Genomic DNA, 19,167 nt, shown 5'->3' on the forward strand with positions numbered 1-19,167 from the left:
GGCATTTCTACTGCCTACTATATCCTTTTAACTATTTCACAACAACAGATCTTCTCTTACAATGTGTCACAGAGGAGGAGTGATTCACAGTATTACTATGAAATTATTGTGCACCATACATCAAAATTTCTGCTTCCCTCCCCCCATTAATACCCATCAGCTGAAGCCATCAAGCAGAAAATACATATAGGACAGCAAAGATCAGAGAATCTCAAATGTTGCTACTCCAAAGTCACATGCATAACTTGGTACAATTCAGCAAACATTAGGAATAGGTAATTACCACTGTGGAACTGAAGTGCATATTTAAATGCTTAAATCCATTAATTTCACAGAAAATTGGGCTCACTGAAATATCTCTAGATTGTATCCGCTGGATATAGCTAATCGCAGAAAAAGCTAGCAATTGCAATACGTTTCTTTTCAGCTATTAATATATTTATTGAAATAGTATATTTTATACTCACAATTCATACTGAATATTCCTTGTGTAAAGACTAATGGAACTAACACCTCAGTTGGGGTGCTGTCTGTGAAAAGAGGCTATATATATGAAAACACAGTAGTAGAGTATTATGCAAATGCTGAGGATGCTATCTAACTCCAAAGCCATCAATTCCTCATTATTGAACCTGCACAAATCTCTCTTTAAAATAAAAAAAACTGAACTAAACAGAAAATGTGTTTTTCATCTATGATTTAATTTTATTTTAGGCAACCTGATACTGAATATCTGGAACGTGCGGCAAAAATATAAAATAAGCTGTTAATTGTGTTTACATATGGTATAGACAAGTGCTATAGGACTATCAACAGTTATATAGCAAGGATGTTGACGTTCCCAGTCATATAACAGGAATGGAAAAAAGAATTTAATGTGCAGAAAGTATATGGCGGTTAGATCAACCACACAAAGATAACTATTGCTATACAAAATTACCCAAGCCATTCTAATGCGTATCAATGAAGCAATAATTATTTTCTTATTTGACCAAATAGGCTCTAAATTTTAAAATCACTTCAGTTTTTTTTTTATAATACATGCATTCTAGATAACAAATTTTAGCTAGGCATTCACAATATAGACAAAGAACATCACAATTAGCCATGAAGATTTAAAAAAACAAACAAAAAACCCCCAGAACCACTAATAAAGATAATTTTCCACGCTGACAGTGCACATTTCATCCATAAGTCTGAAGAGTCAAATGCTACCACAGAGCGGTTATTCTGCCAAATGGCTTCCAACAGTGACCATAGAGATTAGAGTTGGGAGGGGTTTTATATGTAACATACATACACATGGATTTGTCCCTGCAGGTAGGGAAAAAAACCTAATGGAAAGCGTTTCTTAACTGTTCATCTAATAAACTTAGTAACACAAGAGAATTTTTTAAAAAACTGCATTGGATAGTAAGAAATCAAGTGAGATACAATTTGTGGGCTGTCTGCAAAGATAAAAATGAATCATGAAAATGAATTACTCAGATATATTAATACAGATCTATCTAGAGAAGAGAAGGGAGTTGTAAATTTACGGGGGGGGGGTACCTTTTCCTCCCCTTAAATCCACTGTGAAAGTAAATGAGACAAGATTATAAATTATTGCACACCATGGGATTCTTAATCTGGCTACCTGTGGTTCTCAACCCCCCCCCCCCAGTTAAAGCCTTTTCCAGCACTGGCGGGGGAGGGAAGGGAGGGGGGTAGAAAGAAAAGCAGAATTGTGTTTATACGTCAGTTTTCCAAATGATCAAACAGCGTGAAACAACTAGACGGGAAACAGGAATTTCCTTTTTGGGAAAAAAAAAGCCTCTGATTTCTGAAATGTTATTGATTATTACCTGTGCATCTCGCTTCCTGAATTCCAGAGTTTTATTGTCGTGCTCTGTCATGGCAGCCCGAAGCTGTTTTTCTAGTTTTTCAATTTCCCGTTCATGGTCTTGGACTAGGCAATCCTTTTCTGCGTTATGCTGTTGGAATAGGTGCGTCTTCTCCTGTTCATGCTCCAGCTTCAGCTCTATTATCTGATTGGACAATGAGGAGTACAGTTCATCAATAGAACATCCCTGTCGTCATGACAACTCATCTTACAGCTTGTTTCTCCCCCTACAAATTCATCAAAGTTGGCTGGTTTTAATTTGTTTTTTATGCCATTCTTACCTCAGCTTTTCTTTTTAAAACCCACAAATTTACCTTTGCCTTGGTAGGTAAAAAATCGCCCATACAGTTTCCATATGCGTAACAACTAAGAAAATCTGGTACATCTTTAACCTCAGGATACTTGCATGTATATCAGAACGTATTTTAAAGATGTATTGTTACGTTCTGTATACATTTCAAACAATCCTGCTGCTGCTCTCCAGCTGTGTTACAGATTAGAAATGGTTAAATCAGTCTTCTCTACATGCATGTACACACACACACACACAAATGCAAAAAGATTGATTTTCTAAAATAAAAACTCATATCTAGGCAACTTGTATATGTATTCCTTTTCCTTAATGATTTTTTTTAAAGTCTATTAGTTAATTGTCAGCCGTGGTACAACATAAACAGATGCATGTTTTAAGAAGAGCACCTGCTGTGTTGCAAGCTTGCACCATGGTTTCATAAGAAGCATTCAATTCTCAGGATCCTTTCCCAGTCCACACCCCACTGGATACGATGACCTTGGCCAGCCTTAGCTTCTCCCTGCTAGACTGAATGGCAGCCTAAGACCAAGGGCCTGGTTGCCGCAGCTTTGATACTAATCCTCCCAGACTGTGCACAATGGCACCCTACCTGGCCTGCAAACTATAGCCAGTTAGGCTGCCTTTGAAGCAGGTGATGAATAGGGGACTGCAGGAAGCCAGCTTTCCTAGTGAACTCCAGGCCACACAGCTGCTAAGAACAGTCACTTGGATTTTTCTTCAGTTTTGGTGGATTTCAGGAGAAGAAAAAAACGCTGCTATGTGTTGGTTGTATCAAGCGTGAGAATAGCTCTTCTTCTTCAAAAAAAGGGCTAACAGTAGGAGTCTGTTCAAAATCGGTCTTGTTTGTGTGGAGAAAGTGGGCAGGCATCTTATCTTAAAGTGATAGCATTATTTGTTTTTGCTTAAATGCACTTTCAAGCTTCAGCAGTTGTTACACAATTTTTGCTACATTTTGTTTTAAATCTGTCTTTGCAAGTGGCTGTTGTGCTTTTTCAGTATTACTATTAAACCTTGTTTTCCATCCTGGAACGAAGTAGGGATGGAAAATTTATTCCCACAGAAAGGTGGGATAGGTTCAGTAGGAACATGTTTGTGTAAAACATTCTGACATCATCATTTAACAAAAATGAAGCACTAACCTTGTAACACTAAAGATATTAAAGCGTTATCTGGAATTATGTGAAGTAAAATACATGTGGAAAAATATCTGCTAACCCTGCCTCATAAATATAACCTGGATATTACACTTGATATGTTTCTATCTGTCAACATCTAGGCCTGAAACCACTTATATGGAAAGGATGTGCTTCCTTGTAATCAGCTACTCAGATCAGAACAATCCCTTCCTGTCCTTATCTTTTAAAAAAAATCAAGACCATTAACAAAATATTTGAACATAAATTGTATCTTCAACTTCTGTGTAGTAAATATCTTAAGTAACAGTTATCTCCCATCCCCCATTTATTTCTTAGTTGTCCTACTCTTTTTAGTCCCCTCAAGCTATTTTAACCAGTTGCAAAAATGTATATTGTTCCAATTGTGTATTCATAAAACAACTTGGGGAAAATCAAGGCACTACAAAGTTTTGATAACTGATGTTTCCAGATCTTGTCTTTACAGTGCTTGTAAGATTACTCTATAGAGCCTCTTGTGGCGCAGAGTGGTAAGGCAGCCGTTTGAAAGTTTTGCCCATGAGGCTGGGAGTTCAATTCCAGCAGCTGGCTCAAGGTTGACTCAGCCTTCCATCCTTCCAAGGTCGGTAAAATGAGTACCCAGCTTGCTGGGTGGTAAATGGTAATGACTGGGGAAGGCACTGGCAAACCACCCTGTATTGAGTCTGCCATGAAAACGCTAGAGGGCGTCACCCCAAGGGTCAGACATGACTCGGTGCTTGCACAGGGGATACCTTTACCTTTACCTTTAAGATTACTCTCTTTACAAGTAGTAAAATGAGTAATGTTGTGTGATGTACGTACAGAACAGAAGGCACATATACTGCAGAAATCCATGTAAGGGGAATCATCTCTATATGCTTTTTTGTATCCTCTATTTCACACTTAGAACAGAATTATGTATAAAGCAGAACACCAAGGTATGTACCCTGGTTTGAGGACAAGATGTTAAGATGTTAAGTTGTACTGCCGCCAGGGTGAGTAGGTGTGCTTCCTGGTCTACCACCTTTCTGCCCTGCCACAGGATCTGCATCTTGGAGCGGTTGAGTTTCAGGCAACTCTGCTCTAATTATACAGCAATGGCTTCCAAACATCTGACAAATGTATCCAGGGTGGGAGTCCAGGTGACTGTCCATGAGGAGATAGATCTGGGTGTCATCCGCATATTGATGACATTCCAGCCCATAACTCTGGACCAGCTGTGCCAGAGGGCACATAAAGATGTTAAATAACATAGGGGAAAGTACCACCCAACTGTGGGACCCTACAAAGGAGACAATAAGGGCGCAATAATTCCTCCACCACTGCCACCCTCTATGTCTGGTTCCAGAGAAAGTGGCACAGCCATTGAAAGGGTGTCCTACGAATCCTAGCCCTGAAAAAGTGGTGGGCCTTCAACTCGTGCTCGACCACAGCAAACACAGCCGACAGATCAAGCATCATTAGGGTGGCCAAACCACCCTGATCCAGCTGGTGCCGGAGATCATCCACCAAGATGACCCTCTCCACCCAGTGGCCAGGATGGAAGCCCAACTGGTATGGGTTGAGCACCGAATCTTCCTCCAAGTATACCAGTAGCTGGTCTGCCACAGCCTTTTCAACCACCTTGCCCAGAAATGCAAGATGCAAAACCGGGCAGGAGTTGGCCAGGTCCTGTGGGTCCAGATATGGGCTTTTCAGTAAGGGACAAACCACTGCCTCCTTCAGTACTTCTAGGAATTCCCCTGTAGACAGGGAAAGGCTGATAATCTTTGTCATAGGGCCTCCTATTCGCTGGTCCCTCATCTTTAGCAACCAAGATGGACAGACATCAAGGAATCAGATGGTCACCCTCACTGACCCCAGCATCTTGTCCACTTTGGTTCCTGAGAGCCACCTGAAGCCATCAAATATATACCCCTGAGATGGCAAGGGGCCTCTAGTTTCCTCTTTGTATTAAAGGATGGTCCCAGTGGAGCGACAAGACTATGTCCCCGAAAAAGCTTGTTAATGCCTCACGGCCAAGAGCCAATTGACTGCGGTTTTGGTGCCCTTTGTCAAGGATGGTCAGAGATCGAACTACCCTAAATAATTGGGCTGGGTGAGAGCTCACACATGCGATAGAGGTGACATAAAACTCGTGTTTAGCCGCCCTAACTGCCATCACATATGTCCTCATAAGCATATGATAAGATAGTGAAAATAGAGAAGTTCAAACAACTGATGAAGGCTAAAGCAGAAAGTGCCAAAGCAGGATTACAGCAAAGGATCAAGAAGATTAATTTATACTGATGAACCACACAACTTTTAAGATCGACAATGAAGAAACTGAAATTGTTCAATATTTTCTATTCCTTATCTCCATCATCAACCAAAAGGGAGACTGCAACCTGAAACGGAATGAGATTGAAACTAGGAAGGACAGCCATGAAAGAGCTAGAACACATCCTTGACTGTAAGGATGTATCACTGGCAACCAAGATAATTCAGGCCATAGTATCACATTCAAGTCCATACGCAGTCCAGGCTTCTGAGTACTTGAGGAACTGCCTCTCTGCTTACACCCCCCAGAGAGAACTTCACTCCACAAATACCAACAAACTGGGCCCATGGAAGCTTGTTTGGCCTTGACAAGGGCCAAGGCTTTTGATAGAATGAACTCCCAGAAGAGATCAGGACCTGCCAGAGCTAAAACAATTCTGCATAGCCTGCAAAATGGAGCCCTTCCACCAAGGTTTGTCAGGACCAATGAAAACACCATCAACTGGAAGCTCAGGGGCCCCTCCCACCACTAAGCTGCTCCCAGAATAGAGTGACACCCGAAAATACTCCTGAAGAATTGAACTGCAGTTATTGCAAATGTAGAACTGTAAAGTTTAAATGCCCTTCAAATGTTAGGAAAGTTATAAATTACAAGTTATACACATTTATAATGAAACGGAGATACAATACAATATAAATTTGTAGTACACAGGCATCCTGAAAGTTATAAACATTATAAGTTTCAAGATGCCTGTGTACCACAAATTTATATTGCATTGTATCTCCATCTCTCAGTTTCATTGTAAACCACACCGAGCCACAAGGGAATGTGGTATATAAATGTAATAAAATAAAAGGTATCCCCCCACATTAGGTAGAGGAGTGAAATTTGAACAATGAAGAAAGCTTGAATAATTGAAATGTGGTCTTGGAGGAGAGTTTTATGAATACCATGCACTGCCCAAAAGACAAATAAGTGTTTCTAGATTAAGTCAAACCTGAACTCTACCTTTAAGTGAAAGTAACTGAACTGAAGCTCACCTACTCTGATCATATTACAGTTCCATTACATTCACTCAAATATTAAATCTCTTCTTAGAGGGGTCTTTATCCAATCTGAGATTCAGACCAGCCCTGAGATATAGTAATACAGTTTGGTATGCCCATTCTCTTGTCATCTTGGAGGACCTTAAAGGAAATCCTAGATCTTTTATAATTCCAGATAAATTTATTTAGCAGTCTTTGCCAGTCTTATATACTTTTGTCTTTTAATTCTATTGATAATATTTGAAATAAGAAGTTCAACCTGGACAATATGTTAATGTTAACCACTGATATTCTTGCCGACCAGGACCAATTTAATAGCCCATCTTCAAAGATGTTTTTGGACGTTATGCCACACCAGAAGATAATTGTACTAGCATAATGTTTTATGTCTTTATCTAGATGAACTCCAAGATATTTAATCTTTTCTGGATCAATCTCACTACAAATCTGTGAGGCCAGTTTGATCATCATGTATGAAAAATTTCGTCTTGTTTTATTTGACCATATAAGTGTCCAAAAGTACTTAGGCAATTCATTAAGTCGGGGATTTAAGCCTCTGCCCTGTAAAGTGTTAAAACCATGTAATTAGCATAGCTTCCCCATATTTGATGCCACATATGTTCAAGGGCAGATCTAATCATAACTGCCACGGCCTCCAGAATCCAGTTGAATAGCAAAGGTTAAAGAGGGCATTCCTGTCTTGTTCCCTTGTTAATCTCTATTTTGTCTGCTAACCATTCACAAGTAGTCTAGCTTTTTGCTTCAAATAAATTTGTTGGATTCATTTCAAAATTTTTACCACTTTTAATTTTTTTTTTTTTGCAATTTTAATTTTTTGCAACATAGATTTAAGGAGACCCCAAAGAACATTATTGAAGGCTTTTTCAGCATCTATCTAAAAAAATATTAGATAATATTAGATAATGCAAAATTCAGTGAGTTTTAGACAAATCGGATGTTATCCTTCATGTACCTCTTTGGCATGAAACCTGCCTCTTCTTCATGAACCACTTCAGATATACATTATTATAGTCTCCACCAAAATTTTTGAAAAAGATTTACAGTCAACATTTAAAAGTGAGAGGTCTGTAAAACTGTAGGATTAACAGATCTGAACCTTCTTTGTGAATCAGTGTTTGGTATGCATGTTCCCAGGAATCAAGGAAAGTTCTATTGGGCTTGTCAATAATCTTACTGATAACTTGCTGCAGAGGTATAGTAATGATTTGTAACATTTTTCTATAATATAATAATGATTTGTAACATTTTTCTATAATACTGTGTAGATAGACCATCTGGTGCAGCAGCCTTCCCAGGTTTTAGTGGCATAATAGCATTGTTGACTTCTTAAATAGTTATATTCTGATTCAGTATGTCTTGTTGTTCTTCTGTGGATTCCTTCCATGGAATATTGGCCAAAAGGTTTAGTAGAAAGACTTCATCATGGGTTTGAGCTTTGTTCAGTTCTTAAATAGAATTTAACAAAACATTGCTAAATATCCTTTTCTTTTTGATACCCCACACAACCAATTTTCATCACTACAATAGCCACCCCCCAAAAAAAATATTTTCTTAATCTGTATGCCAACCATCTTTCTGGTTTGTCAGCTTATTAAAAATTCTTCTGTTTCAGAATATTTAATTCCCTCTCTTGGTTTTCAATAAGACCCTCTGTGTTCTCAAAGTGTTCATTAACTTCAACAGGGCCTTAGGAGTTTTCTGATGTTAGTCTTCAGCAGTACACAATTGGGAAAGCACTTCTCACGTATTCTCTTTTCTTTTCTTTAGCCTTGCATTGTAATTTATCAATTTCCCTCTTAATATAGGCCTTGTAGTATTCGTCATAGCTTATCTAGTCAAAATAATATTTTTAAAAGCTTCTTGGCATTTCTTCACCATCTGCAAATCATCGAGGATATAGTTGTTCATTTACTATCTTTGACCAGTTCTATAACAATATATTGATAACTCAAGCAGTGAGTGATCAGTAAGTGTTAGGCCAACTGTCTACATCAGCTACTGTTGGTAATAAGCTTTTCAAGATTCACCATTAGCCCATTCTCAAGTATGTTCGGTGTCACTCTGAAAAAAAATTAGGTTTGGTTTTGTTCCTTTCTGTCCAAATATAAACCAGGAACAGCTGCATTAGATTTTGAAGGACCATCTTGGACATCTTTGCTCTTTTAATCTTCCTGGATCTGAAGCCACTCTGAAGTAGCCAATGTTTATTGCTTCACCATCAAATATTTCTGTAAGCACCTGGAAAAATTCATCAAAAAAAGTTCTTTTCCATTATTTGGTGCACATAAGTTGACCAGAGCCCAGTTTTTTTTCATCTAATACGCTCACTTTCAAAAATAGAAACCAGCCATTTGGATCTTGAAGCAGTATGTTGATTAAAAGTTTTTTATTTGTAATATAATCAGCCACACCTCTTTGTTTCCCCTCTGCTGAAGCCACATATAAGCTGCCTAATTTATTGGCATTGAGATGTTCATGGGTTTTTTAAAATGTGAGTTTCTTGCATACAAATAATATCTGCTCCTGTTTCCTTAAACTGTGTGAATATCTTAGATCTGCTTGCCAGTGCATTGAGGCTGATAACATTCACTAAAAAGCACTTTAAGTTTTTCTGTCTCACTGGTCCTAGAGCCCCGGGCTGACCTCTGTCTTCTTTACTAGGGTCTGACATAGATAATTGATCTGCAAGTTGTTGAGCTTGCTCCACTGTTTTAATAGTACAACTTCCTTCTGGAAAGACTATTTCAAGGGCAAATGGGATTCTCCAGGAGTATCATATTTCCCATTGGATCAATTTCTATTTTAGAAAGTAGAAGTCTGCTCTCTTATGAAGTGATTCATCTGGAAGATCTTCAAAAACTCTCACTTCTAGGCCTTTGACCTATAATGGCTCTGTATAGTTTTTTTTGAATATAGGCTCTTATATTTTTAATATCAAAACTCATGAATATACCCCTAGGAGTTCACTCTGACGATTCTTTCAATCTGTATTTCTTCTTCCTGCAGCTATTATTGAACTGCATCTTTAAATTCCTATTCTAGATCAGTTTTGCCAAACACTTGTGTAATTCCTCTGAAACATAAGTTTCAGCTTCTTCCTTGAGCCTCCAATTTTCAAGTCTATCTTCAGCAGAATCTTGACACTCTTTAATGTCTTTCACCTCTTTTTCTGAATCTTGGACTTTGGCCCTCAATTTGCAGTGCCTCAACACTTTTCTTCAGGTCAGCTCTATCCAAGGCTAGATCCTTCTTAACGTTAACTTCTTTTTTCATATCAGCTATCTCTTTCTTTATATCAATTTTGACATTATGCAACTCTTTTGTGAACATATCTATGCCTTGTAGAAGCTGAGACATTTCATCTTGCTCTTGTTTTTTTATCTCCCTTCTTTTCCATTCTTTTGGTGACATTGCTATATGTTTGTTTAGTTGCCAAAATTCCACCAACTCTGTTAGGCCTTTGCTCCTTTTGGAAGATTTTTTGAAATAACATGTTTTAATATAATACAGAAACTTACATTTTGAAAGATCTTAAAGAATTATTACAACTCACTTGGGCTTGTAGAATAGATTCCCACCTATATAGATTGACGGGTTTTAAAATATATGTAGATGAAAATGTGTGTGTATATATATAATATTAAAATTTTACTCACTGTAAGTTATTCCAAAATATAAAACAGGTTAAATGGATGCAAACTCAGATCTAGAAACTTATATTCACCAAACTGTTCCACTAAGATGTGTTCTATCACCTTAATGAGCATATACGCACTGGGAACTTCACTGCCTCAGCTCCTGTGCAGGAGCACAAATCGAGGGCAGATGAGGCGCACTGGGCCAAATGCTCCCCCATGTGGATACAGGAAGAGGTGGGGCAACCTACCACGACTAAAACTCCACCCTGCAGCCCAGCATGAAACCTCCAGTGCATAAACAGTCAATGTCAGGCAGGTGCTGGATGGCCTCCCTGAGATGCAGGTGTTTCTGAGGGAATCTGTATTTGGTAACTGGCAATATGGTCTTCTGCATCCAATGATTCTCCCACGGTTGGAGCCCATTGAACAGTGAACCACTGCAATTGGATCCCCACACTCTATGTGACGTGGCCAGGCAGTCATGCTGATGGTGACTTCTTGACATCTCTGGAGTCCTGGCTTCCTCTTGCCAGAGAATCTGGGTTGCCATCAGCCTTTTGAGGACTTTGGGAATCATAAGTTAGCGCTTCCTTTGTTGTCCCAAAAGGATGAGTAATGCTTCTATGGCTTGGCCTCCCTCCTCCTGGAGGGCAGTACCTTCTTTTTGTTCCTGTCCCCAAACAGGAGCCCTCCCTTAAAGGAAAAGCATGACACCTTAGCATGGGATGTAGGTTGCAATAGATAGAGCAAAGGCATTGCCCATCACTACTCCTTGTATTTGAAATTAGTGTCATCAAACCTGAAGAAACATTTTTCTAAATCAATACCCAAGAAGTCCATAATAAAGTAAGTAGGATGACGGGGTTCAATCTAGAATTTAAAGTACATTAGTGTATAATGCAGCTAAATCCATAGTTGAAAGTATTGATTTCAATGGCTTGGGGTGATTATATATTTAGAAATGGGTTCAAAAACAGAATTATTTCCTAAAATTATCAGTTTGCCTTGCAGTGGACATTCTAGCTTAAGCACCTTGGTTAGGTAAAAACATTGGCATCTGTGGATGCTCATTAATAATATATTATCATCTATATCGGTGGTCCCCAACCACCGGGCCGCAGCCCGGTGCTAGGCCGCGGCTCCCTGCCTCCACAGGGCCACGCCGTGGCGTACATACGTGTTTGCACCATGCGCGGCCACAAATGCGCATGCGCGGCCGGGTGATCGCCCTCCCTGCCGCCGCCGGTCCGCAGCCTGAAGAAGGTTGCGGACCACTGATCTATACAGACCATACTGCTAGCTTCCTGGATTAAGTTCATATGATCATGGAAATATGATTTGTGGGGTCTAAGACGAAACCTTAAAATATTTGGAATCAGACAATTGTCTCTGAATTTCATTTAAACAATCAATTTCCCTCAAGATGCTAGGCTGGACAGAATGTGGAGAGCCAGTTTGGTGTAGTGCTTAGGAATGCAGACTTCTAATCTGGCATGCCAGGTTCGATTCTGCGCTCCCCCACATGCAACCAGCTGGGTGACCTTGGGCTCGCCACGGCACTGATAAAACTGTTCTGACCGGGCAGTGATATCAGCGCTCTCTCAGCCTCACCCACCTCACAGGGTGTCTGTTGTGGGGAGAGGAATGGGAAGGCGACTGTAAGCCGCTTTGAGCCTCCTTCGGGTAGGGAAAAGCGGCATATAAGAACCAACTCTTCTTCTTCTCCTTAGACAAATTAGCAAAATTTTCTCAGATTCTAATTTTGCAATGCCGCTAATAATTAGTGATTGAAAGACATTAATGTTCTGGTGGTCAATATTGTGTATAAAGTAGGAATTGGGACAAAGCATACTTATTTTACTAGTATTTATTCTATCTAAAAAAGGCTCTTAATTTCAATTGTCTCACAAATTTAAAGATCTCCTCTACTTTTGAAAGCTCTTTCAGAGCTGGTAAGAAAGCGACCCCCTCCCCCTGCACGTCCAAAGTTGCCCCATCCCGCCCGACTCCATCCGGCAAGCCCTGCATGCTCTGCAGCAGGGCCACCGTGGAACACCCTCCTACTCGCGGTTAAAAGAAGGGAGAAAGGAGAGAAGCAGCAAGCCAAGGGAGCAAGAGGCGCGCCCAAGCCTGGCCCAGAGCGGGACAGTGAGCAATGTGAAAATGGTGGTGGTGGCAGCAGCAGCCCCTTCCCCCGGGCAGGGCCCTCACCCCCCTCCAGTCTCCTCCTGCAGGGGTCACCCATGGACTCCGCAGCGCTAGCTGGCAGCTCTTCTGGCTAAGCCTCTGCTGGGCTTTGGCGACGAAGTTGGGGTCACAGTGAAGAAGAGGTTGAGAACCACTGATGTAACTGGTCAAAATCGATGTTATGTACTAGGTTACACTGATGCAAGCTCTCATACTTTTGTATTAAACAGTTGGTAATTTATCTGCCACACAACTGTGTTTGATAAGACAGAGACATACACTGTTTCCCTAATGACCACAGCCTTTGAAATAGACTATGTTCTGTATCTGAGCAGTTTAGGTTGTTGGGTGAGTATGTCTAATATTTTGCATCGTTATTTGTAAATGTTTGATGATAACATGTAGTTTCTTTGTTTTTGTTCCAGATTTAAAAAAAAAACAAGTTTAAAAAGGCAGCCAGTAAGGCAATTTTCTTTAGGCCATCCTTCACCTCCTTGGGGATCCCACTGTCTGCCACTGATGTATTTGAGCTCCAAGCATATGCTGCCCAAGTGAAAAGGGAGCATGTGGAGCGACTTTTAGATGTATTGTGATGGCCTGTTCAACCCTGCGGTCACAAGGATCTTTGGAAAGACCATCTGCTTCCATTGGCAGAACCAAAGAGGAGCACAGGAGGCAATTTAAAAATTATAGAAACCTCAGGCATAACAAAATCAAATTTGGTAACTATGGGGTGGTTAGTATTTGCCCTTGTAGGGCTTCCCATCCTGTCTGTGCCACCTAGTTGAAAACCAGTGGAAAAGGTGTCCCCATGGGTACAGAGCTTATGTCGGCATCATCTGCTGCTTTGCTAGTCACTGGGATCTCCAGGGCACACAGCACCTTAGGCAGCAGTTTGTTAAAAGGTCCTGAGGCAAGAGCCTGTTTTGAATTATGGGCTTCTTCCTTCACTGAAAGTTTCCCCACCTTCTTATCTACTGAGGAAGTTGTAGCAACTCCGCCTGTAACGAGGAGGAGCTTAACCCATGTGGCAGACTGCCTTGCTGAGGACTCCTAAAGAACCACATGTACCACTTAAAGTTCTTGGGAGGAATGGGACAATTTAAAAGGATGCAGCAAGTGAAAATCCAATACCAAATAAAACATAAGCTTCTTAACTAAATTTGGACTAAAGTATGCTGAAGTCTATGGTAATTCTGCTAGAGAATGTGTTGTAATGACAAAGTCAATTTTGGAAACGTTTAGCTTTCAAAAAAACCTTTCTACCATAATTATCCTGTAAAAATATTAATGCCAAGTGAATGCATATTTATATCAATGTTATATACACCGTATTCCTTAACAGCAGTCAAACATTATAAGCAGCATATTTCAAAGTGCAGGCTTTGGCACGGTACCCTTGTTACATAACTTGAGGCAAACTATATGATACATTTTCATGTTATGCCTTACTGCTCATTTATAACAATCCACTTTAATCAGTATTGTGGAATGCACTTATTCACCTTTAAGACATGAAAGTATCAAAAAACAAAGATTAAAAACTGCACCCTTTGACTGTAAGTAAAGAAATTAAAACAAGTTGGTACAAATAAGAAGGATATCAAACCAATGCATGAGCCTGCACAGGCACTGTTCACAAGGAAGAAAAATAATATGCAAAAGTGACTTGTACTTAAGTCATCTTAAGTTTGCAGCCAGAAAACATGATATAGAAACATGATAATGAATCTATAGACATGGGTTTTAAAGGAGATACATGAAATCTAAGCAGAAAAGAGGACTTCTGCAGAAGATAGGATTTTTCGGTTTGATATTTGTATGAATATTTTTGCTGGGGGAGAGAACATGACAGTACAAAAACCAAAACAAAACAAGCACCTGAGTATAATCAACTCTAAGAAAACTAATCAGAATAAAGAGTAATGTGCCAAGTTAATGTCAAATAACTCAACACTTTGTATTTGGTGACTAGAACACTGTAAGGAAAAAATAAATTTACTTCTTATTGAACTGTTAACCACTGAGAATTCTTCTTAGTGAAGAGCTGTATGATTTCTTTGTACTGATAAATTAGCAAAAGACTTTTATTTTAAAAATGAAGGCTCAGAGAGGGAAACAGGATTGTTCTTGACCAGAATACATGCCAGTGTTTCTGATCATGGTGTTCTATATGACTCAAAAGCTTGGTTTTGGCATCTTAAGGCTATTGGTCTTATAGAACTGGTGGTGCTAAATGCAAAATAAGAAAGGAAGAAAAGACACACACCCTAGCTTGGATATAATAGGAGATTCAAGGATCACCTATCTAGCTCCAAATGTAACATCCCTAACACCATATTATGTTTACACTGCTTGTGAAGAATCTCCTGAACTTATATTACATTAACTTGATAAAACAGGAACTGATTCACCCTTATGAACCCTTATGAACGGACATAGTTTACAAGAGCACACAAATTGTCTATAAATATGACAATTTATGAACACGAAGAAAGGAGAAAGCATGATACTGTATTTTAAGTTCATTTAAATTTTTTTGTGAAATACAAAATAATTACAAAAGTCATATCAGTAAATAACTGTGGACAGTGCCCTACAAGGTGTGATAGAGAACCTTGTATCTTTCACACTTTCATCCTTTCTCCTTCTGACCAGCTCTTAACACTGTCAATTAATAGAGGTGGCAAGAACCTGGGATTTAGAAGAAAGGAGGCAAATTTTAATTAGATATATCAAACTATACCTAGATCAGCTGAAGTAGTGAATTTTCCACAAATAAATAGACAAAGGAAGCAAATAATTGAATATAGAAAGAGGTGATGATATGCATAATTCAAGGAACTGGAAATCTTGAAGAAATTGAAAGTTTCACTGCAAATGCAAATGTTAGGAACAAAAAGCAACCTTTCTGAATTAAAGACAGCATTGGAATCAAAAGTCAATAGACTCCAAAGTTATTGCTAAAAATGGAAAATAAAATAAGCAAACTGGATCAACCTATGTTGCAAACAGAAATACCCAGAAAGTTTATTATAACAAACAAACCAGCCGACCTGTTGTTCATATCTTTGCTTGAGTTCTTCCAACTGCCAGGCAAATTCTTTGGACTGCTTTTCACGAAGAGATTTTGATCTGCTTAGATCTGCTTCCACCTTGCCCATCTAGATAGTAAAAGATAATATTTAATATATTATATCAGTCACCTCAAAATATTGGGGTGATTTATTGCATGGCACACCATTAACTATATAAAAATTACTTTACAGAAGCAATAATGACAATTCTTCAATGTAAAAGAGTTACTATACCTGTAGTGTGACAAAAAGTGAAATGTCAGCAGTCTATTTAGTGAATCAATGTTAAATTCTATTTATTTCAATAAAGACTTGGGCAAGTGCTGAAATTAATTATTAATAAATATTAATTAAGACAAGTGCTGATATTAGTTTGAATTGCATTTTATCTGTATCTCTCTTCCTTTCATGCTTAGATGCAACTTTTTAATTTTGTCCAGAGTTGGTCACCATGCCATAATGTTAACAGCTTAATGTCATCATTCAATATAAAAGCATGATGGTTTTATTCTAAATGCATTTCTCAATACTAATTAAATGAAATGTACTTTTCTTGATGGCAGTCATCATATCCTTCATATGTGCTGTCAAAGAGAGAGGGAAAATCCTCAAAGCCAAGCTGATTTTCCCATTTTTTCCTTTTTCTTCACAGAACATGGTATGATTCACTTGCTATCATGAGAAAAAATTTATCTGGATAAAATTAATTTGTTGCATAGAAAGAAAAAATAAATGGAAGTCTTTTATTACCAGAACTGTATGGATCAAAAAATTTTAGATTCAATAATAATTCCATAATACAAGCGCATAATATCAAGAATTCTTTTCATTTCCAAATGTGATGATTTGTACTACCAGCACAACTGTTATATCTGAGTTATACATGCATTCAAAAATGTCTATATATAAAGCACAAATGCCTTCATGATAAATTCCTTTTAGAACTAAATTATCTCTCCTAATTGAGTTGAACTGTGATCAGATCCATAAAGGCCACATAGAGTCTTTTGTTTAATACTTAAGAAAATGGGATGTTCTGAATATAAATGGGTTGTAATCTAGTCCTGTATGCCGGGGATCGTCAACCCCCGGTCTGCGGCCCAGTACCGGTCCGAGAAGGCTGCAGTACTGGTCCACCGGCGGCCACGCCTCCCTCCTCCCCGCAGCGAGAAGCTTGCCAGGCCGCGAATGAAGTGGCCGCTTTGCTCGCGGCCGGGCTAGCTTCTCACTGTGAGAGGGGGGAAGAGGCAAGCGCGGCCGCCAGCACACCGGTGACGCAAACGTGCATGTGCATAGCTGCCGCGCATGCACGTTTGCGCCCCATGCTGGTGAAAATGTGCATGCGTGGCAACTCTGTGCATGCACATTAGCACCCCCTGCTGGCGAAAATGCACATGCGTGGCAACTGCGCATGCGCGTTTGCACGCAGCTGCCGCACATGTGTGGTGCCCGGGCCACTGGCTCTCCCCCACCCCCGGAGGCGGTCCTTAAACACAAAAAGGTTGGAGACTGCTGCTGTATGCCACCAATTTTCCTCAGGTCTTTCAATATTTTGTATCATTAAGGAAGACCCCTTGTATTTTGTATTTTGTAGCATTAAGAGAGCCAGTTTGGTGTAGTGGTTAGGAATGCGGACTTTTAATCTGGCATGCCGGGTTCGATTCTGCACTCCCCAACATGCAGCCAGCTGGGTGACCTTGGGCTTGCCACGGCACTGATAAAACTGCTCTGACCGAGCAGGGATATCAGGGCTCTCTCAGCCTCACCCACCTCACAGGGTTTCTGTTGTGGGGAGAGGAATGCGGCATATAAGAACCAACTATTCTTTTTCATATGGCCTTTAGGAAGCTAATCATAATCCTTGCTCCATTTAAATACCATCTTTAATTTTTTTGTTCTGTTTTTTAATAAGTTTGATAAGCACTTTAATCTAAAATTGCAAACTACTAAAATAAATGGACGTTTTGGGGGGACAAAATATACCTTGCAGGAAGAATCAGATATAAATGTATGCAGCAACAAAGTTATCTAAAATTAGAACTACTAAATATAAATTCTGCAACAGACATAATTAACATTTTGATAGCAAAGAGTAAAGGCAGAGAAGATGGGGGGAAAATGAAGGACAGAATATTTTTGGTGGGGAGGTGCGGGCGCTAGCGCGCCAGTCAGCACACACAGTCAGCCGTCGCCTGCGCCTTCTCCCCCTCCCTGCGGCGCGGGCTGCTACTGGCAGGAACAGCTGCTTTGGCTGCCGAATTGCACAACCCTAGGTATACAATCTATACCTAGGTATACAATGTATATTGGATCATTTTGTTCAACATGTTTGTTCACTTTCTCAAACAACTTCAAATGTTGGTGAGATTCCTGAATGAGGAGATACTCACCATAGATCTACAATTCATTCTGCTCTTTCTTACAGAGGTACATTTTGATAACTTTCTAAAAGGATTCTTGCCTCCCCCTCCAAAACTTATCTATGTTTAGAAATAAAATGTCATCTATATTATAAAATGATATATCATTATGTCTTAAATATCTGTACTATGGACAACAACCTGAAAAATTATTTTGATGGTCCTAAATTAATTACAATAATATAGTGGAATTTAACTAGTTAATGAACTGGTCCAAATTTTTGTGTGTTAGGAAAACAGATTAACAATTTTGAAAATTATATTTTAAAATTTTATAAATGATTCACACAATAATTAATCCAAATTGATCCAATTTTTTTTCTTCCCCCATTTCTTCTGTTTTTCAGGTTTTGCATTTTGAGTAATTTTATTTTATGGTGTGTATTTTAAAGATTTGTATGGAGAAGGCCATGTGGCTGAAATGCATTTGGTTTTAATGGATTTTTAATTATTTATTACTTGTAATGGATTAAAGCTGTGCTACTTTAACACAGCCTTTCTCAACATTTTTACCACTGAGAAACCCCTGAAACATTCTTCAGGCTTTGAGAAACCCCAGAAGTGGCATGATTGTGCAGCATATGGTTGGGAAGCATAGCTGCATACGTGCCCACCTGTGGCCCCTCCCCATCCCCTCCAGCCCCATCATTGGCCATTTTGGGAGAGGTGGCTGGGTCAATATGAACATATATGGTCACATCACCTGATAAATGTCTAACAAAATTTTAAAAGGTATAAAAACTTAATTAACTCCCAACCAATCAGGAAACCCTTCCAAGGCCTTCAAGAAACCCCAGGGTTTCATGAAAGCCTGGTTGAGAAAGCCTGCTTTAACATATTGTAACCAAAACCCGTTCATATGTATTTCCCAACTTGTTTTTGTTACATGCTTTTTCTGAGTTTAAGTTTTTATGTGTCCTCGCTTTTTTTTGTTTTACTACATTTCCTTCACCCATGTTTGTAAGACCCTTCCTAATAAGGAGTTACTTATTACACTTTGCCAAGCATTTGATGTGGGAAAAGGACAGTGGTATAATATAATAGAATGGCACTTCCTCCCCTCATCCTGTTCTTAAAAGGAGACAGCACATCACCTTAGAGTCAGTCAAGGTAGTCTACCTGAAACCTGGAATCAATGCCAGTTTGGTCTTAAAATGTATGAGCAAAAC

The 19,167-nt window shown here is 39.2% G+C and overlaps 1 protein-coding gene across 9 annotated transcripts in view; it reads right to left on the reverse strand.

Annotated features, from left to right (window-relative positions):
• Positions 1 to 19,167, reverse strand: part of CEP112 (centrosomal protein 112) — a 336,652-nt gene that overhangs the window by 219,766 nt on the left and 97,719 nt on the right. For all 9 annotated transcript variants that reach the window (XR_013229509.1, XM_077328382.1, XM_077328385.1 and 6 more), the window contains 2 exons: positions 15,558 to 15,665; positions 1,845 to 2,027 (listed from right to left, as the gene is read on the reverse strand). Coding sequence is in view for 8 of the 9 variants with exons in the window: in XM_077328382.1 (XP_077184497.1) it covers positions 1,845 to 2,027; positions 15,558 to 15,665 (291 nt within the window). In the remaining variant the exon portion in view is untranslated. The remainder of the gene's footprint in view (positions 1 to 1,844; positions 2,028 to 15,557; positions 15,666 to 19,167) is intronic.

Source organism: Paroedura picta, chromosome 3 (genome assembly GCF_049243985.1).
Source record: "Paroedura picta isolate Pp20150507F chromosome 3, Ppicta_v3.0, whole genome shotgun sequence".
NCBI classification, from domain to species: Eukaryota; Metazoa; Chordata; class Lepidosauria; order Squamata; family Gekkonidae; genus Paroedura; species Paroedura picta.